Source organism: Mus caroli, unplaced genomic scaffold, assembly GCF_978045245.1.
Source record: "Mus caroli unplaced genomic scaffold, Mus_caroli_1 scaffold_2, whole genome shotgun sequence".
Taxonomy (NCBI): Eukaryota; Metazoa; Chordata; class Mammalia; order Rodentia; family Muridae; genus Mus; species Mus caroli.
This window is the reverse complement of record NW_028227257.1, coordinates 149,338,699-149,360,422: the sequence shown is the minus strand read 5'-3', so window position 1 is coordinate 149,360,422 and position 21,724 is coordinate 149,338,699. Positions and strand designations below refer to the sequence as shown.

The window sequence follows — 21,724 nt, the reverse complement described above, 5'->3', positions numbered from 1 at the left end:
AAACATTGTACAGCTAGCTCTATAAGCAAGCCAAGTTCAGCCTCTGCCACAGTCTGTTGGGCCTGTTTATACACCCTCCAAACATCACATGTCCTCCACGGTCTTGCCTCAGTCTTGCCTTAGCACGTGTGTCTGTCTCAGCGGACATCACTCTGCCCATCAGCCTGAGTCCGAGGAATCGGCAACAAACTGCAGCACAGCACCAGAAGCGTTTTGGTGCGTTTCTCTCTATGGAGTCCTGACAAATGTAGCTCAACTACATAAGGAAAGGCAGACCAATATATGCATGTTGTTAGCAAAGAGTCCTTCATCATGTGTCCTCTCATGTGCTTACTTTAGCAGAACATTCTTTTACTTCTGTCTGCTTCAGCTAAACATTCCTTCACGAATCTGTCTTAGTCTTTCACCTGTGTGACTTCAGGAAAACCCTCCTTCATGTCTTTGCCCAGCAAAACACCACCCAGTACAAATGACTTTCCAAAGAACCCTTTGAGTTTCCACTTCAGAAGGCTTCTCGTTCTTGGAAAGGGCCTGTACTTTATCAGTGCTCTTAATTGCACAGCCACCTCTACAGCTCCTCCCCTTTTCTTAATATGGGATCTAACTATGTAACCCTGGCTACACAGAACTCACTGTGTAGAGCAGTCTAGCATGGAACTCCCAGGTATCTGCTTGCCTTTGCCTTCAGAGTGCTGGGATTAGAGTTGTATGCCATCACCTCTAGAAAGAGGAAACATTTCAATGTCATCAGTTAAGACATTCCCAAATCTCAGAGAAAAGAACAACTGGTTTACTTATGTATGCGCATGTGTGTTGTTTGAATGAGTGCATGGGTGTATGTTTTCACATAGGTGAAAGTCAAAGGTCATGTTGGATGTCTTCCTTCCATTGCTGTCCTTCTATTTCTTAGAACTTGCTCCATAGACCAGGCTGCCTTCACACTCACAGACACCCACTTCCTTCTGCCTCTGCATGTAGGGAGTTTTGCCACCACAGCCCAGTTTGCTGACCATCTAATTTCTTGAGATAGGCTCTCTCAATGAAACTGGCACTCCCCAGTTTGGCTAGACAAATCCTTCTGTCTCCATGTCTTAGTTCACTGTTCTGTTGCTGTGAAGAGATATCAGGACCAAAGCAACTCGTATAAAAGAAACCATTTCATTGGGGGTTTGCTGATGGTTTCAGAGTTAGTCTGCTATCATGGTGGGGAGCATGGTGGCACGTAGGCAGGCATGATGCTGCAACAATAGCTGAGAGTTGTATATCTTGATTTTCAGGCAGAGAGAGACACACACTGGACCCGGCTTGGGCTTTTGAAACCTCAAAGTCTAGCCCTGTGACACACCTCTTCCAACAAGAACACACCACTAATCCTTCCTAAACAGTCTACCAACTGAGAACAAAATATTCAAAGACAATGCCTATGTGTTCAGGGTATTCTCGTTCAAACCAAATTCTACCCCCCACCTCACCCCTGCCCCCAAGCTCTGGATTACAGGCATGGACTAGCAGGTCCAGCCTTTTTTGGTTTTGTGTTTTGTTTTTTTCAGACAGGGTTTCTCTGTGTAGCCCTGGCTGTCCCGGAACTTACTCTGCAGACTAGGCTGGCCTCGAACTCAGAGATCTGCTTGTCTCTGCCTCCCAGGCACTGGGAATAAAGTCGTATGCTAACACTGCCTGGCAAAGTATTTTTAAAAATAATTTATGTGTGTGTGTAGTGCTCACATTTGTGTAGTGCTCAAGTAGGACAGAAGAGAGTATTATATCCTTTGGAGTTGGACTTTAAGAAAGTCCTGAGCCATCTGATGTAGGTGCTGGGAACCAATAGCAGCAAGATCTCTTAGTGGCTGAGCCATCTCCCCCAGCTCCAGAGCCATGTGGTTTCTGGAGACAGACCTCACATCCGTGCAGCAAGCACTTCCTTTCCTGCCTGAGCTGTCTTTCCAACCGGAGGAGTAGTCGGCTGGTCTCAGAGGCAAAGCTACTCACAACCAGTATGTATGCAGTTTGTTTGGGTTTTAGCTGTTTTGAGACAGGTTCTACCACAGGCTAACCCTTATTGTATAGCTCAGAGTGACCTCACCTTCTTATCCTCCCACCGAGTCTCTTCTGTCAGTCCTTTGTTCCAGCCAATCCTAGCTAGGCATTTATTTCCTGAGTTTGAATCACATTTGAGTGAGTATGCATTGCCAAAGTTATCTATTAAAAAGGGCAGAAGGAGTTCCAGGACAGCCAGGGCTATACAGAGAAACCCTGTCTGGAACACCCCAACTCCAAAAAAAAAAAAAAAAAAAAAGGGCAGAAGGGAAAAACAAAAACTCTGTGCTTTCTTGAAAGCTTTAAATTATCCTTAATGCTTTATTTAACAAATTAGACCGGGCTCCTGCCTGTGGGCCACTTGGGTGGTGGTAGCAACATTTCTGCATTCACTGTCTAAAATGCTTCCCCTGTCCTCATTGGACAAAATTCTTTACACGTATTCATTGAACAGATACCAAGCGCCAACCTAATAAACAGGGGTTTGTAATAAGGGTTAGAGAAAGAGACCCTGGATAGAACATTGCACAGTGACCTGACCAGGATGGAGCCATCTTCCCTTTCTGGTCCCCTCTAGAAATAATTGACCAGACAGAGTTTACTCAACCAGAAAAAGGACGAACCAGAACCTTGGCATCCTTGTTAGGTCTGTGACATTTGCAAGGCAATACTCCTGGTAGTTAATGTCTTTACCCTATTTCTACTCATCAGGGCCAGCCAGTTGGAGTATGGAAGAGTGGACAGTGTTTCCTCAGAGGTGTAAACAGTAAAAATGGGCATCCCTGGTAGAACAAACGTCAAGTAGGACCATGTCTGTCCTGAAGATTGAAACTCTGTGTTTGCTAAACTCAAGCAAAGATGGTGAAAACTCTCCACTATCCAGAGTGCCAGCTTGGTCTCCCCTACGGGTTTGGAAATAATCTGTCTAAAGTGATCAACCTGTGCAGTTTGGCTAGCTTCTTTGATTTTGCCATAATCTAGGAATCATTCAGAGTCAGTGATATTCAACTTAGAATTAGTTTCCTAAGCATCTGCTATGTGTCAAACTCTAGGAATCCAAGTCAAAACGAGAGCCCCAGGGTTGATGAAGTGGCTCCGCGGTGTGGGTGTTTGCTGCCAGACCTGATAACCTGTGTTTGATTCCCGGGACCCACATGGTGGAAGGATATAACCAACTCTAGGGAGTTGTCCTCGGACTTCCACATGTATGTGGTGACACATTCTACACGCACACACTGAAACGAAGGAAGGAAGGAAAGAAGAGCAAATTGAGTTTCAAGTAGCTAGCCGTGGGTGACCTAGAACATGACCTTGAACTCCTGAACTTCCGTACAAACCCACTGCCCAAACGTATTGGCACAGTGGGGTGTAACTTTTTGTTCTAACGGAGGCAGCGGGTTGGGTTCTGATGTAAGACTCCCCCCTTTTTCTTCCCCTCAAGCATTCAAACATTCCTAAAGATCTCTTGCCTCAGCAGGCCCGGAAGCAATGATGGTCCCATGGTATTTCCTGTTACCCTGGTGAAAGAATGTGAAAGAGGACACCAGGCTTCTTTTGAGCAGTGTCATCAAACCGATCCTTGGCAAACTGATGGCCCATCCTGGGGCCTGGGACTCCCTGCAGCAAAGGCGGACCCCTGCCATACTGAGGGTCCTAGTACCATGTAAAGTGCTCAATCTCAGTCAATGCAGCACACCACGACCCCGCTTGAGAGGGAGGGGGCTGCCAGTGCACCTCGGCGGCTGGGGTGAGGTGTTGGAAGAGCCAAATCCAAGTTTCTCCTCCGTCAGGTTGCAAAACCACACAGCGGGGGACTACAAGGCCGCACCTGCGCCGCGGTGGCGGTCCCACGCTTGCTAAAGGCCTGAGGCCCACGCCTTTGGAGGGCGGGGTCGCAACCTGGTCGTTTTGACGGACAGCTGCCTGTGCCCAGGGCAGGCCCCCTTCGCGCCACGGCCACGCCCCCACTTCCGGCCGGACAGCGGTCACGTGCTTTGAGACCCCGCCTCACAGACGCTGCTTTCCCCCAACCTATCTCTCTCTCCCTCTGAGCTAGCAGTGCCTTCCCTTCGCTTCCCTTCCGCCGGAAGTGGGGCGACTTTCCCTTTCCGGCTACGGGTCCCGGAGCGGAGTGGGAGGCCGGACCGGGGGAGCCGAGCGACGGCGGTGGCGGTGGGCTTGGCTATGGCGGAGCTGGTGCAGGGGCAGAGCGCTCCGGTGGGCATGAAGGCTGAGGGCTTTGTGGATGCCCTGCACCGGGTCCGGCAGGTACGGGCGCGGGAGGCCCGGGCCGGGGGCGGGAGGCCGCCGCGCCGACGCCTCCGGTGGGCGCCTAGGGCCGCGAGTCGCGGGAGGCCCGGGCGGTTCCCTCGGGAGCTCCGGGGCCGGAGGAAGCTTTTGCCGAGCGCTCCTGGCGCCCGCGCGCCCGACTGCACCCACCGGCCTGCTCTCCGTGATTCAGATCCCAGCAGCTCCTGGTTGTAGACCCCAGGCATCCATCTCACGCCCTGGACGTGGCTTCTGCAGCCTTGAGAAACCTCGCCTTCCACTTAATGCATTTCAAGCATATTGGAAGAAATCCGAGAATATTTTATATTTGAAATTCTCTGTTTTGCAGAGAGAAGGGGAGGTGTTAAGTGGGTGGTCCTCGAGAGTTCCTTCTGGCGATTAGTCTTACTCTACTAGGAAGAGTGTGGGATGAACTCGTTCGGACCGTGAAACTACCATCTGGCAATATTGTGCGTTTTGTCAGTGAAATTGGCTTTTTAGAGGACTTAGGCTTCTCTGAATGAATATGGGACCTCTCTGGCTCCTGGCATGGTGCCTAGTACAGAATTGTCCTTGTATTTTGCCTGAAACTTAGTGACAAGTTACCCCGACACTCAAACTTTCCTCTATCCAGTGATGTTTTATCTTCTCTGACTTTGTCAACTTGCTGGTTCTTTGAAAGTCGGGCTGTGTAACTAATGACGGTTTGGTTCCTAGTAGAATACCTGCCACAGGACTCATTGTTGGGAGAGTTTGACCGGGCACGTGAAAATGGGGTCTTTTCATCACTTTCCAGTAGTCCTTCGAGGAAACCCTACCTGTCTCGCCTATACTTCGCATATTAATACTGATGGTTCTGCAGACATTGTTTTGTATGTAACCTAACACAAATGTTGGACTCACCCAAGTTTCTCTGGTGGGTGGTTACTGCCTAGTCCGAGCAGTGAGTATCCAATCGTGTGATGATACTTAAGTTACTTGAGGATTGTAATGGATGACCATGCACCTAGCTGGGCATCCACCGCTCTACTCATGGGCATGGTTTTCCTTTGCTGGACAGGATCCTGGACCCTTTTTTTCACCAGTTGGTAAGATGGACTGGATCTCTCTCAATGCTAGAGTGTCAGAGCCATCTTGTTGGCTTTCTGCGACCACTAACAATTACAGTCTCTGCTTTAGAAAGCTCAGGGTCTCCTTAGTTGAATGTAAAATAAATTTGTTGTTTTTGTTTTTTTCGAGAAGGTCTTTCTATGCAGTCCTGGCTGTTCTGGAACTCACTCTGTAGACCAGGCTGGCCTCAAACTCAGAAATCTGCCTGCCTCTGCCCCCTGAGTGCTGGGACTAAAGGCATGTGCCACCACGCCTGGCTTCTTTGGGTTTCTTATTTATGAAATACACCACTACCTTAAGTGGTAATGAGCCCATTAGAGATTGGTGTGTTGCTTCTTAGTGGCAACAGCTAGAAGTCCATACTACCATTGAGAAATGATTTGAAGGGAATTAAAAAGTCTGGCAAAGTGTTGTACACCTTTACATCCCAGCACTTAGAGGCAGAACAGACAAATCTCGGTGAGTTGTAGGTAAGCCAGGTTTACTACAGAGCAGGTTCAAGGTTCTCTAGGGCTGCCAGAGCTATACGATAAGACATTGTCTCAAAAAGCGAAGTCAAACAAACAAGCAAAAGTTTGTTGATAATTTTAGGGTTATTTAGGTAGATCTCATTGGTTAAGGCTGGAAACTTAGAAATCTGCATTGTAGAGCTCTACTCTTCCAGAGGACCTGGGTTGGATTCTCAGCACCCACATGATGGTTCCAGTTCCAGCTTCTGCAGGCTCTGTACACAGGTTCTGAATAGACATACATGAATGCACCTACACACAGATCTTTTTTTTTTAAACCTGCATATGGAGGCTGAAAAGATGGCTCAGCGTTTAAGAGCATTGCATGCTCTTCTAGAGGTCCTTAGTTCAATTCGCAGCAACCACATGGTGGCTCACAACCATGTAATGAGATCTGATACTCTCTTCTGGCATACACACAGAACACTCATACATAAGTAAAATAATTTTTTAAAGATTCAAAATCCGCATGTGATAAAGCTTAGTAAAGAAGACCCTGTTTGAGTATCTGGATAGTCAGGGTTCTGAGTCTCCATTACATACAGCGTGCTCCCAAGATGAACCTCTCTCGCCGCCAGTAAATGGCAAGAAGATATTTGTTTTGTCTTGTTTGTGCTAGGCATGGAACCCAGGGCCTTGTACATGCTAAGCAAGCCCTTCAACACACAGTGAAAAAAACTTGAGGTCTCATCAAGTTGCCCAGGCTGGTCTTGAACTCAGGCTTTTGCTTCAGCCACCCACATCGCTTAGGATCACAGGTCTGACCTCTTAGGCTTGACTTACTATATTTCATTTTAGTAAGCATAGGGCTTTCCGAAACCCTCATCTGATTATCAGCAACAGTAAGATCTTCAGTTTCTCAGAGTAATGAGTTGTCTTATGTTCAATCTACATAGTAAGTTCTAGTAGTAGTATGAACTGACCCTGCTGGAATTCAGTTTGTTAAGCCTGATTGCATAGCTCTATTGTAACTGGGCTGCTTTTCTTTCTTGAAGCATCTTTATGTAGATGTCTTCAGGTTTATAACAGTTATCAGTGTTTGCTGTTAGTGTACTTGAGTAAGGAATTCTTAAATACAAAGGGAATCTCTGAAGATCCATATAAAACTTAAAAATATTTCTAGAGTGGGGGGCCCAGTGGATTATTGTATGTCCGGAGTGAGAAATTCGCATCTGTTTTGAAGGACAGTGGAGATAGGATCTGATTTGGGACTACTGATAAAGTCTAAGACGGCTAGATAGAGCTTTGGCTGCTTAGCAAATTCAAGTGTCCCTTTAACTTGCTTAGAGAAGACTGGGTGCTGACTTTCAGCTCATCTTGTTCCAGAATCATATTCTGCTTCTGTGGCCTGAGTGGGCTACAAGTGGGACCAATGGACACAAATCTGTTTTACTTTGAATAGTTTCTGAGGATGATTAAAAATGTTCCTGGCCTGAGAGTGCTTGCCTAGTGTGTATGGTTTATAGGATTGGGTTCAGCCCCCAGAGCCATAGAAACTAAGCCTGGTGGCACATATCTATGTAATCCCAGGACTTGAGAGGTGGAGGCAGGGTGATCAGGAAGTTCCAGGTTGTCCTCAGCCACATAGCAAGCATAGCGAGTGAGGCCAATCTGGAATGCCTGAGAACCTGTCCAAAAAGTAAAACGGTCCCAGAACAGAACAGTGTTGGCCATCCGATGAAGACGGACTCGTTAATGGGTTGTGTGCTGTCGAAGTGTTACAGCTGCCAACAGCTTCCCACTAGCTTTCCTGAGGATAGGTTATTTTACTAAAGTCAATGCCTGTTAGGACTTTAAGCTCCTGTTTGTTGTGGAGGTGGTTTTACTGAGGCAGGGTTCTGCTGTGTAGTTCTTCTGCTGGCCTCAAACTCATGCTCCTCCTGCCTTAGTTTCCTAAGAACTGGAATTATAGGCCTGCAACAGCAACTTAGCTAAGGTGTTTTATCTTAGACCCTGTTAAGGCCCTATGCATTAGCCAGCTCCTTAGTATGTCTTCACACAGAGTGCAGTATAAATGCACTCTTCATGGAGTTGGGCACCTTGCCTTGGACCCAAATAAAAATGACCAAGCTTTTATAGAATCAAGAGGGCTAGCAAGATAGCTTCATGGATTAAGGGACTTGCCACCAAGCTTGAGGACTTGAGTTCAATTTTCAGGATGCACATGGCAGAAGGAGAGAGCCAGCTCCCATAAATCCTGTAACCTTCACATGGGTACCATGGCAGATGTACAACCACATACAATAAGGGTAATTTTTTAAAAAATATGTTTGAGTTTCTATTTATTTATATGCATACACTGTCACTGTCTTCAGACATACTAGAAGAGGGCATTGGATTCCATTGCAGGTGGTTGTGAGCCACTATGTGGTTGCTGGGAATTGAACTCAGGACCTCTGGAAGAGCAGTTGGTGCTCTTAACCACTGAGCCATCTTTCTAGCCCAATAAGTGTAATTTTAAGTCAAAAGAAGGATAGCCATTAACGAAATTTGGAGATCTGGAGATCTTATCATCGCTGGCAGAAATATTTGTGGGAGAAATATTGATTAGTGTGTGGCCTCAGAAGTTCAGGCTCCTTGTTGTGCTGCCATTTTCTACTTTTGAGACTGAGTAGAAGGCTTGGGGTAAATGACTTATTCCCTGGGCTATTAATACAGGGCTTGAGTGAAGTGATATTGGCATAAGCAGCAAATGTCCTTTAAAAGAACAGAGTGTGCTGGCTATTAGTAAAAGCTCCATTCACTGGCTGTCATATGCACCTTGACAGCTCATGCCTTTGCTCATTTAACATGTGGGCTTGATTCATGGCTCGCTTGAGCTGCTGAATGCTGAGCAGAATGAAACTGCTCTACTGAAATCACTGCTTCATATCTGTATACTGTTTCAGCTTTCCAGACACTGGGGGAATCCATGTAGCACTCCTGTGGCTTTGCTCGTGCACTAATAAGAACCCTGCATGCTCTTCTAGAGTCAGTCCATCTGTGAGGTTTTGGCTGGTGGCTGCCATGTATTACTAGTACAGTGGTTTTTACTCTGGGTACCGCCCCTTTGGAGGTCGTATATCCTGTATAGCAGATATTTATAATTCATAACAACAGCAAAATTATAGTTATGAAGTAGCAACAAAATAGTTTTATGGTCAGGAATCATCACAGCATGAGGGTCGCAATACCTGGAAGGTTGAGAACCAGTGTATTAGTAGAAGTTCTGAACTTATTATTTGGTATTGAAAAGTAGATAGTAAATGAACTGCATTCCATAATATAGTTCAGACGATTTTCTCCTTTAAAGTGGATTTTAAACAAAAAACAAGGTTTGGCTATCAACGTGTTTGAAATTTATCATTATCTTATGGTTTGATAGACCACTTGTGTTATCAAAGTTTCCTGTCTTCTTAAGTCCCAGCTATGTATTAACTAGCTTGACCACAGCTCTCCAACTAGAGCCCGTGGGCTGGAGAAGACTCCAGTCTTGTTTTACCCACCCTGTGTAGCACTTAGAAACTAAGGTGATTCCACATGCAGATAAATTCAGGTCTCTAGCTTTTTTAGGAAAGCTCTGCCTGCCTGTCGGTGTCTGGCACAGCAGTCATTATCTTCCACTGCAGTTATCAACAGTAGCTGCTGCCTGCAAGTTCTGGGCTGCCTTCATCCCTGCCATCTTGCTGCTGTGTTATACTGCCCATGGAGAGTCCTTACTGACAAATTTTCTCCATCTTTTTCCAAATTGGGAGCCCATCAAGAGGCCCAAATCTGCAAGAAGCTGGTGGGCCTTGACTAGATTGGCTGCATTGTGTTGGAACTGCACAGTGTTGCTACTATGTCTTTGAAGGAGAAGAGCCTGTGGGCGGGCGTGTTTAGGACTGCATCAAGTAGTCGTGGACAGTAACATCTCCAAGGGTAGGGAGTGCTTATGTTCTGTATAAAAACAAGTCAGTTCTGTGCAGAAGCCCTAGAAAATGTTGCTTTAGGTGACCTCAGCAGTGCGTTGACATCCATGAACATACAGAATACCATCCCGCTGCCACTAGAAAAACTGCCTGTGTGAGCTATGGTCTCTGACATGCTTCCTAACAGGTTAGTGCTGCTGGCAGGCTTCTGCTTTACTTTTTTGAGGTAAGACCTCTGTAGTTCTGTCTTGAACCCTGTGTAGACAAAGGCTGGCCTTGAACTCAGACCACTGCCTGTCTCTGCCTCCTGAGTGCTGGGGTTAAAGGCGTGACCACCATACCCCACTGGCATGCTTTTCTAGGCAGCTCTTTTATCTGTTTCACCCGTGAATTATCCCAGGTGAGAGAAGGATTTTTGGTCTTTTAGGAGAGGATCTCATGTAAGCCAGGACAGTTAAAAGTCACTAAAGGTGCTTCACGTTCACAGCTTCACATCATGGCCTCTCTGGGCCTCCATGCAGTGGAGCCCTGCCACATACCTGGCCTCAGTAACTTTACTCAGTTGTGGAGGGAGACTCTGTAACCCTCTTTTTGTCTATTCTTGACTCTAAGGCCAGAACCCTGTGGCTGAAGCAAGTTCTGCTTGCTGTGGCTGGAGCATGAACCCATTGTTCAGTTACATCTTCACCAGCTTTCTGGTTTTTGTGGTTCCCTTTACAAAATGCTCTGGAAATGCTTATGTAAATTGCTCTGTAGACCAGGCTACCCTTGAACTCAGAGATCTTCATGTCTCTGTCTTCTAAGTGGTAGGATTAAAATTGAGTAAAGCCATGGCTGGACGTAAGCTTTTTTTTGTTTGGTTTTGGTTTTTGGTTTTTCCAGACAGTGTTTCTCTGTATAGCCCTGGCTGTCCTGGAACTCATTCTGTAGACCACGTTGGTCTTGAACTCAGAATTTTGCCTGCCTCTGCCTCCCAAGTGCTGGGATTAAAGGCGTGCGCCACCACTGTCCGGCAACCTAAGCTTTTAATTCCTCTCATGAGATGGAAGTTTAGCTGGGTGGGATCTTGCGTTGATGTCACCACTCCCTTAATTCCACTTAATATCTTCAATCTGTTCATCTCCTTGAACACTGAATTTAGCTCCATTCCACATCCTGGTGCCCCTTTGTACCAGACATTTTGTATTTTTCCTTGCTCAGTGACAGAGTCTATACTAGAGTGTTTTGAGATTTTCTTTGCCAGTTCTATTAAATTAGATCTCTTTAGCCTTAGGCAGACTCTTTAGACAAGAACAAAAAGCAGCACATGTTTCACCAAAATATGTTAATGATCTCTAGGCAACAGACTAAAATTCTTCTGAAACTTCTTGAGCCAGTTCAAATCGCCTGTCTTCCATGTTCCTGCTAGGATGGCCCATTAAGTCCCACATAAAGCATTCCATTGCTTTCTGAATCCAAAGTCCCCAAATCCACATTCCTCCAAACATAAAGCATGGTCAGGCCTATTACAGCAATACCCCACTCTTGGTACCAAAATCTGTCTTAGGGTTTTATTGCTTTGCAAAGAGACAGTAAGACAACTCCTATGAAGGAAAACATTTAGTTGGGGCTGGTCTACAGTTTCAGAGGTGTAGTCCATTATAATCATGGTGGGAAGTATGGCAGTGTACCAGGTAGACAGTGCTGGAGAAGGAGCTGAGAGTTCTACATCTTGATCAGCAGGCAGCAGAAGGTGACTGTGCCATACTGGACATAGTTGTGAATTGAAATGTGACTTTGAGCATATATGACCATAAAGCCCACCTCTATGGTGACAACTTCCTTCAACAAAGCCTCACCTACTAATAGTGCCACTCCCTATGGCCAAACATTCAAATATGTGAGTCTTTGGGGGTGGGGGTGGGTCATACCTATTCAAAGTACCACAAACATAATAAAACATACTCAATAATAAAAATGTACACCATAAGTGGCATATTATAATGTTGAATTCTTACCATAATATTTGTGTAGCCAGGATTCAGGTTCAAGCCCTGGGTTTAATCCCCAGCACTGAACTATCTCCTGCTTTGATCTTGGTTTTGTTGTTGTTGTAAAGATCTGTCTACTTATTTACTTATTTTGGAGGCAGGGTTTCTCTTTGTAACACTGGTTGTCCTAGAGCTCACAGAGGTCCTCCTGGTTCTGTCTCCCAAGTGCTGGGATTAAAGGCATATGCCATTATGGCCTGGCATAAAGATTTAATATTAATTGTGTATATGCATGTGTGTCTGTGTGTGCATTTGTGTCCATATATACAAGTACCCCCAGAGGCTGGAGGTGTTAGATCCCTAAGTGTTTGTAAGTCTACCAACATAAGTGCTGGGAACCACACTCAAGTCCTCTGTAAGATCAGAAAGAGTTCTTAACTGCTATCCGTCTTTCCAACCTGTTTTTGTTTGCTTGCTTGTTTTGAGACAGAACTCACAGCAGTCCTCCTACTTCAGTCTTCCTGTGCTGGGATTATAAACACGAACAACCATACATAGCTGTAGTCTCTATAACTATTATCCTATACTACATAAACTGTATACATAGATTGTCTTTGTTACTGTTCTGTTGCTGTGAAGAGACAATGTGACCAAGGCAGTTCATAGAAGAAAGCATTTAATTGGAGCCTTGCTTACAATTTCAGGGTTAGTCCATTATCACGCTGAGGAGCGTGGCAGCATGGTGCTAGAGAAGTACTTGAGAGCTATATTTTGATCTATGGACGTGGGATGGGGGATTGGACCTAGCATGGGCTTTTGAAAACTCAAAGCCAGTTGGGCAATGGTGGCCAAAGCCTTTAATCCCAGAGGCCCTCAGATCTCTTGAGTTCAAAGCCAGCGTGGTCTAAAGAGCAAGTTCTAGGACAGCCAGGGCTACATGGAAGAACCCTGTCTCAAAAAACAAAGAGGGGCTGGTGAGATGGCTCAGCGGTTAAGAGCACCGACTGCTCTTCCAAAGGTCCTGAGTTCAAATCCCAGCAACCACATGGTGGCTCACAACCATTCGTTACAAAAATCTGATGCCCTCTTCTGGAGTGTCTGAAGACAGCTACAGTGTACACACATATAATAAATAAATAAATTAATTAATTAAAAAAACAAAAGAAACAAAAACAAAAAAGAAACTCAAAGCCCTCTCTCAGTGACACATTTCCTTCAACAGTGCCATACCTACTCAAACAAGGCCTAATCCTTTCAAATAGTGCCACTCCCTGGGGACCAAGCATTCAATTATGTGAGCCTCTCTCATTCGGACCGCCACATCTATCCTATGCTACTTCATCTCAGTGGCAGTTTCCCAAGTTAAAGACAACCAAAACAATTGTAATTTAGAACAAATACAGAAACTCAGTATAGTTTAGAAGGACATTTGTTGATTGAATGAAATTAGCAATAGGAAACTATCATAACACTCATAATTTATCAGATGTTGGAAAATGACATTCCAGCCGCTTCTTAAAAAAATATTTATATAAGTACACTGTAGCTGTCTTCAGACACACTAGAGAGGTCATCGGACCCCATTACAGAGGATTGTGAGCCACCATGTGGTCGCTGGAAATTGAACTCAGGACCTCTGGAAGAGTATTCAGTGCTCTTAACCACTGAGCCATCTCTCCAGCTCAATTCCAGTCACTTAAGACCAACAGATAAGGAAAGAGGCTGGTCAGAGTGGTACATACCTTCAGTCCCAGCACTTGGGAGACTGAAGCAGACATTGTCTTAAGTAAACAAAAATCTGGAAACTAAAAGGCACCAGAGGGAATGGAAGTAACCGCCTGCCTAAAGCGCAGACTTGTAGTTAGTTCCTGTCTGTTTTCAGGGTACTCACTGTTTGGACCCCTTTACCTCTTTGGGGGTTATTTTTAAATTAACGTTTTAAAATATTTGGCTTTATTATATTTATTTATATATCTATGAATGTATGTATATATCCATCGAAACCAGAAGAGGGGCTTAAATGTCCTAGAGTTGGAGTTACAGGCTATTGCCGACCACATGACATAAGCTCCGGCAACTGAACTCTGCAGAAGTTTGAGGGCACACAGTAGGAGCTTGTCTCAAATAAACAAGACGCCATGAGTTACTCAGGGGAGTCTGAAAGATACGGCATGTGCATATGTTAAGTGACTAAAACTGACTTTCTTAGGGGGTAGATGACATGGCCTAGCAGATTAAGGTGATCTGAGTTTGAACAGTGGACCTCACATAGTTAAAAGAACCAGCTACAGTAGGTTGTCCTCTGTGTATACCTCCTCTCCCTTGGATTGTTAAAAGACAACATTTGGGCAGTTAATTTCTAAAGAGGCCAGACAAGGAGAACTCAGCAGGTGAAGGGTTTGCCTACCAGAGAGAGTGGCATAGGCTGATGGAAGTGGGAGAAATGGAACAGCAGCCCCTTAGAGAAGATGCTGTCTTTTCTCCTGGGCCATAACCATGACTTGCTACCAAGTATTTGAATTTGATTCTCTCTGTAGATTGCTGCTAAAATCGATTCAATTCCTCACTTGAATAATTCCACACCTCTGGTGGACCCCTCAGTGTACGGATACGGAGTACAGAAGCGGGCCCTGGATGATGGAGGTAAGCTGCTGTAAACGACTCTCCCTTCTGATGGCAGTGAACCTGCCAGTTATTTCCAATCTGTGTCAGCCATTTCTGAGCAGCTCTCCAGCATCTCATTCTTAGAGGACTGGTGACGGGGGATGCAGTTAGGATGATTTCTTTTAGCAATTGGCTGGCATTTGAGTTCCTATTTGCCTTGATAATAGAATTTTTTCAGCTGGGCTCCTCGATAAAGACTTGGCCTCAGCGTCCACTTGGGAGTAATTTGACCCATTTGAGAATTGTGTTTGATTTAGTTCTCAGTCCCTCTGGCACTTGTGCAGGAATTGAAGTTACTACTTCTATGAAGTACTAAGATTTGGTGCAGGTCCTGAGGAAGCTGTGGTTGACTTGACCTGTAAGATGGAGGTGTGGTGGCCTCTCCAGTCTGCCAGTCTCACCATCCCCATTTGTGTCTGGCTTGGGTTTATCCTTTAATTTTCTAAAAATCAGCATGTGCTATTTGTATGCACTGTTGGCTTCCATGATGACAGTTTTAGGTTTGCACGTTAGTTACCTACCTTGATCATATTCCCTTCCACTTCCCTCTCCCATTTCTGATCCATTATCTTCCCTGATTATCTTCCCCGACTCCTTTTATGTCTGACAGGCACTTTCTAGAAGCATCCATTTTAATTTATTCATTTATTAGTTTGTTGGTTTATATTTCCAGCTCCTTCTCTAAAGGAATTTGGGGATGCTGAGAGTACCTGTCATGAGTGCTCCAGCCCTGGTCATTCAGTCACAGGTTCATATTTGCTTGTCTGCTGAGGGACACACTGTGAGGGTTGGTGAAGTCCAGTAACATAATGGATTGTATACAGCTGATTAGGCAATGTCTTCTCTGCTTGCCTTTTTGTTGATCTGTGATGGTGATATATTGTTAAGTGGACCCCCACTTAGCCCCACCGAGGGTTAGACCATGCTATTGTATTTGTATTGTGTATCTCCTTTTCAAAAGAGTACATGTTTTTGGTTTGGTTTTGTTTTAAAGATCTGTGTATGTATACATACATATACACATGTACATACACACACACATATATACATACATACTCTTTCATGTACATATGCACACCAGAAGAGGACACAGGATCATATAGATGACTATAGTTTTAGATCACTGTGAGCCACCATGTAGATGCTAAGAGTTGAACTCAGGACCTCCAGAAGAGCAGCCAGTGCTCTTAACACTAAGCCATCTCTCCAGCCAGAATGCATGGTTTTTGTTTGTTTTGAGACAGGGTACAGCCCTGGCTAGCCTGAAACTCACTATGTAGAGTAGGCTGACCTCAGACTTAGAGATCCACCTGCCTCAGCCTCCCCAGTGCTGGGATTGAAGGCATGAGATTTATTGATATATTGATTTCATTTTTTTAAAGAATAATTGGATTCTCAGTATAAGGGACAACACTTTTGAGAGTGAAATTTCTCATCTGTGTAAAAAACTGTTCATGAGCTATGAAGATAGTTCAGCACCTGATGACCTGAGGTCAATCCATACAAGGAGAGACCTGACTCCCACAGATTGTCCTCTGAGCTCCACAGTGCATCTGTGCACAAACACACAAACACAAAATACATTAAAAAACAAACAAACAACTTTGTGATCTTATATAGAAGTCCATCTCAAGGTTGTCCAAACTCAGGTAACCATTTTTAAATTGCTGCTGCTGCTGCTAAGTGCACCTTATGGCCTCCCTGATTTTGTTGAATGATTTCTTTAGACGTAGGATGGGTAAGTGTGTTAAGGGCAGTTCTGCACAAGTGAAGAGTGACTCAGAGAAACCTCTTTCCCTTTCTAGGGCCTTGCACTTTGTTCCTGTGGGATGTCAATATAAAATAAAATGGAGTTGTCTGGCTCTAAGCACAGATCTTCTTAATGGATGGTATCTCTCTGGTCCAGTGTTCCCAGAAATCACGATCAATCATGTTACAGCTTACCGGGTTCTGTCTGGCAATTCAGCCTGTGAAAATAAAGTGTGAAGAGAGGGCAGTGGTGTCTTTTGCATAGGGGATACCTAAACATTTGCTAGTGAAACCCTCTGGCACCTTGAAGATGCTTTTCTCTTGTCTGAAAGAAATCAGTAAACGTTTCAAATTTATCAATAAAAAGCACTGAGTAGCAGGCAGATATGGATGACTGACTCAGAATCACAAAGCAGGCTCTCAAGTCCTTATTATAATGCATGTTTTCACTTTGTTTGTTTGGCTTGGTTTTTGAGATGGGGTCTCACTGTGTGTCCCTGGCTGTCCTAGAACTCACTTTGTAGAACAGATAGGCCTAGAACACACAGAAATCCTCCTGCCTTTGTTTCCTGAGTGCTGGGATTAAAGGCAAACACTACCATCATGCCTGACTTACTTTTTGTTTGAGAGAGGATAGCATATGCTGGCCTCCAAGTTGCTATACAGCCAAGGATAAACTCAATCCTGCTCTGTTTTCTCTGCTTCCCAAGTACCAGGGTTATAGGCAAGCTCTGCCATGTCTGCCTTGTTACCTCTGTGTGATAATGCAAAGTATCTTTCTGTATGTGCCTGGAGAATTGGTCTTTGAGGACAGACCACATGTGTAGCTTCCTTCCGCTTCCTTTTCACAGCGTGCTTTCTTAGTGAGCACCCAACTCCATCTTTCTTTCTGGAGCTCCTGTACCTCTGCACACTGTCTTAGAACAACCAGCTGGGCCCTCAGTGGGCTGCACTGTGTGTCACAGTTTGATCAAATAAACCTTTGTTAGATAACTTACAAAAATTACTTTTCTCCTCCATTGGTCTCCAGGTGTGGAATTTGGGGTTTTGGTTGAGCTGAGCAAGAACGCTGGAAATTGGGCCCATCCTTAGCCTCAGCCCCATCTTCTTATTTTCTGGCCACTGGGAATAAGGTCACTATGCTAGATCTGGGGAGCCCATGTCACGTGTAGAAGAGGTGGGGGGGGGGGAGAGAGAGAGCACTAAGCATATGTAGGGCAAATTAGTACACTCGGGCAGTTGTAGTTGTGAGCTAGCTAGCTTACTCTCTCTCTCTCTCTCTCTCTCTCTCTCTCTCTCTCTCTCTCTCTCTTGCTCTCGCTCTCTCTTGCTCTTTCTTGCTCTCTCTCTCTTTTTTAAGATTTATTTATTTATTTATTTAATGTAAGTACACTGTAGCTGTTTTCAGACACACCAGAAGAGGGCATCCAATCTCATTACAGATGGTGGTGAGCCACCATGTGGTTGCTGGGATTTGAACTCAGGACCTTCGGAAGAGCAGTCAGTGATCTTAGCTGCTGAGCCATCTGTCCAGCTCAAGATGGCTTTCTTTTTAAATGTACATTAGTGTTTTACTTGTATGTCTATATGAGGATGTCAGATCCCCTGGAACAAGAGTTACAGATAGTTGTGAGCTGTCATGTGGATGCTGGGAGCTGAACCTGGGTCCTCTGCAAGAGCAGCTAATGCTCTTAACTTCTGAGCCATCTCTCCAGATGCTGAGATGGCTTCTTCAGCCTGCTTGGTCCTCCAGGAGGGTGTCAGCTTAGGTCACCAGGTCTGCCTCAGCGCTCTTCCCCAGTCTTAGTCTTTTTGAGGCAGAGGTGGGAATCAGGCACATGTAGCTCCAGCAGTCACACACACACACATCACACTTTATTGTATTTGTGCTGTATGTGAGGTTGTGTATGGAGAGCGGAAGGTTCTTCTTAACGTTTATTTGTGAATCTCAAGGATCAAATTCAGGTCATCGGGCCATATATATCAAGCGCTGCTTTTACCCACTTAGCCAGCTCGCTTAACCGTGGTCCTAAACTCTCAAACCCTTCACTTCTGAATGCTGTTAGCCACGTGTTCTCCAGCTTTGGGAATACATCTTTGACATTCTGTTGATTCAGAAATCTCTGCTTTTAACTGCAGTGCCTTTCCTGTCAGACTTTTGTACAGCTGCAGCAATAGCCTCTCTGGAGCTGTCTAGCTTATTAGGCTTCTCTCCTAAGCCCCAGACAGGTCCAGCTCCTCCTGACCTGGCTGTCAGCCTCTGTCTCTGCAGAAGCCTGCTCACCGACGGCTTCTTTGCTCTGCCTGACTCTAGTCCCCCCAGCTCAGCTGGTACTTTACTGTTTGGTGTTAGGGTCAAGGTTGGTGTGACCTCCTTCTGGAGACAAACCTCATCCCTTATAGCACTGGGGAGCTGGGTGGGTTGTGGCTAATGAGCCCTCTATCATGAAATCATCTATGAGGGGCATATCAAGACCCTCTTAAGCCAGGCGTGGTGGCGCACACCTTTAATCCCAGAATTTGGGAGGCAGAGGCAGGTGGGTTTCTGAGTTCGAGGCCAGCCTGGTCTACAGAGTGAGTTCCAGGACAGCCAGGGCTATGCAGAGAAACCCTGTCTCGAAAAACCAAAAAAGAAAAAAAAAAAAAAGACCCTCTTATAGGCTGAGCCTGTAGCTCAGTAGTACAGCTGGACTGAGGCCCTGGTCTCAGTCCCTAGCACTGCCACAAAAAAGAAAAGAAGCACTTTTACTTTTAAAACTACACTCGGGGACTGGAGAGAGCTCAGTGGTTAAGAGCACTGACTGCTCTTCTAAAGGTCATGAGTTCAATTCCCAGCCACCACATGGTGGCTCACAACCATCTGTAATGAGGTCTGAAGCTCTCTTCTGGGGTGTCTGAAGATAGCTACAATGTACTTACATATAATAAATAAAAGGAAGAAAGAAAGAAAGAAAGAAAGAAAGAAAGAGAGAGAGAGAACACTCCCATTAAAAAAAAAAAAAAACCAAAGCAGCTCATGAGTAAGTTAAACCCTGTGTCCATCAGAACTAGTTCGTATACACATTAAAACAGTGCAAGCCTTCACTGTCAGCACATTGGTCCTTAAAAAGGCTGGGTGTGGCGATGGCCTCAGGCCACTGCTGTTCACTCACTCTTACGCTGTTGTTCTTGGGTCAGGCCTTGGCTTTAAGGTACACTGGGAAAGGGGTGCAGGTTTTTATTCATGCGTGACCCTGTAGTTGAGTTAGTCCCCACTGGACTCTTAAGCATCCAAATGCCCTATGTGGTGGATGAGGAATAACAGAATTGCTATTACAGGATGGAGGTGCAGCTCAGTGGTCATACACTGGCCTAGTGTGCAGGAGAGGGTCTGGGCTCCATCCTCAGCACCTTCTAAACAACGATCTGAAAGTACCAGGATAAACAAGAAAGTCCATGTGGATCCAGGCAGCTTGGATGAGTGTGCAGTGTCCTGCGCTCTGCCCTAGAAGGCTGCTAATGACAGCATCTCCCTGGCAATGGGAAAGCAGGGATGGATGGTGGAGGCAGTGCCTCATGTAGCTGCTGCTGCTGGCCTTTTCTGCTCATGAGCAAGCAGGAGTGACACTGAGACAAACTTGAACTTGCACTTTTTGATGATAGCTTCAAACTCCTGATTTCTGAGTTCGAGGCCAGCCTGATCTACAGAGTGAGTTCCAGGACAGACAGAGCTACACAGAGAAACCCTGTCTCGAAAAAAACAAAACAAAAAAACCATAAAAACAAAACAACAACAACAAACCCCTGAGGAAATTGGTCTTGGTTTTGCTGAGTATAAAAGTCCTGCCATTTCTCTTCTGGTAGGGCTGCACTCTGGAATCTGCCCAAAGCACATGGGTTAGGGAAAGGGACAGATGAATATTAAGGTTGTTGCTTGTTATAAAGTTAGGTTTATTGTCTAGAGATACTTTGCTAGCAATTCTTTGCAGAAAGAAAAACAAGAAAAGGGTATGCTTAGCACCATACTTTTATTTTAAAGATTATTGCTGAAGCTAGCAGGCTGTTGCTTTCCTCAGAAAGAACATCTTACATTGTCAACTACCTAGTGTCTAAGAAGTTGATTTCCCCTCAGCATCCCAGGTAGTTTCCATTGTGTGGTGTTCAGGGTCAGTGAGAATGACCCTGTGTGAGCCAGTGTGCTGGAATTAGCTAGGAGAACTCAGAAAGTGAGATGGTAGTCCTACGTGCCACCAGGAGGGCAGAGAAGACCTGAAAAGACATGCCATTTGCCATGTACATTGCCCAACATCCTTTCTCATTACTGATTTCAGGGTTTTTTTAGGTGCCCAATAAGATAGATGATTGGAACCACACATGTAGTTCTGTGTTATGCTTGCGTCGAGAGGGGGTAGGGTCGATTTTGGGCTTCTCAGCTTACCTGAGGTTGAGCACTTACTTGGTGGAATCTGGTATTCTCCTTTGGTGCCATGGCCCCTGAAGGCTGTGTATGTGGGAGTAGTGATGTGTGCAGGTTTGGTTCTAGTGTTTGTGATGCCTCCATGTGTCAAGGAAGCAGTTAGAATAATTGCAGGTGTGAGGCCCACGACATGTACCTTGCCAACGAAAAGGAATTTCAGTTGTGAGCACAGGCTGTCGCTGAATGCTGTTTAAACAGAAACTCTGGAATGTTCCAGTGAGGCTTACACGGTTCTTTGTTGCCAAGTTGCCCATTGCTGTGTTCCTGTGGCATCTCTGTCATAACTGGAGGTCATCAGCCTGCGGTGTTTCTGAGCCTGCTCTGCCATGTAGCTCTCAGGACCTTATTCACGTGCAGTGTTTAGTTCTTCTGTAGTCAGTGGACTTTTCACCCTCTAGTAGAGGGATTCTGATGGAAATTGGGGAAGCTAAACTTTTGAGGTAGGGCTCTCATGTTAGCCCAGGCTGCCCTTGAAATCTGTGTATATGTAACAGGCTGGCTCAGCCTTTGAGTGCTGGACTTACAGGGGTAGAACAGCTGTGCAGCCCCACAAGCCTCTGCCCTTGCCCCTTTCTTTGGTGTGTTGTTTTGTCCCCCTCAGTGGACAGTTCTTGGGCAAAAGCCTATGATGGGGATTCCTTTCCTAATCTGGAGAGTGTCTAGATTTCATGCGAATGGGAATCCAGCACTGGGTAAGGGCAAAAAAAGTTCTAAGAGTCGATTAAAAACAACTCTATCCCTGAGGTAAGCGACCAACAGTGTCCAGAGGCTGGGCTTTGGCTGCAGACCATCATCTTGCTATTGATCCAGATGGAATATGGTTTTTGTTTTTTGTTTTTTTCTTGGATCAATAGCTTCAGTGAATTTAGTAGTTTACTTTTGCTGTATTGTTTCTCCTTTTGGAGTATCAGGGTCTGGATTGCATTCCTTTGTCTCTCTATGGTCCTCCAGTGTCCAGAAGATGGCAGGGTAACTGGACAGGATGCAGCAGCTCTTAAGCCTTTACTTTTTCCAGATATTGGTGTGCTTCCCCAGAGACATACTTTTGCATGCTTTTTTAGCATCTTGAAA

At 45.3% G+C, this 21,724-nt stretch overlaps 1 protein-coding gene across 6 annotated transcripts in view; it reads left to right on the top strand.

The window, feature by feature from the left end:
- The first annotated feature begins 4,074 nt into the window (after nucleotides 1–4,074).
- Nucleotides 4,075–21,724, top strand: part of Fubp3 (far upstream element binding protein 3) — a 43,376-nt gene continuing 25,726 nt past the window's right edge. For 5 of the 6 annotated variants that reach the window (XM_085835034.1, XM_085835033.1, XM_021155916.2 and 2 more), the window contains exons 1-2: nucleotides 4,075–4,305; nucleotides 14,322–14,427. In XM_085835034.1, the coding sequence (XP_085691160.1) occupies nucleotides 4,222–4,305; nucleotides 14,322–14,427 (190 nt within the window). In that variant the 5' untranslated portion in view covers nucleotides 4,075–4,221. The remainder of the gene's footprint in view (nucleotides 4,306–14,321; nucleotides 14,428–21,724) is intronic. The other variant, XM_085835035.1, reaches the window with a different exon arrangement.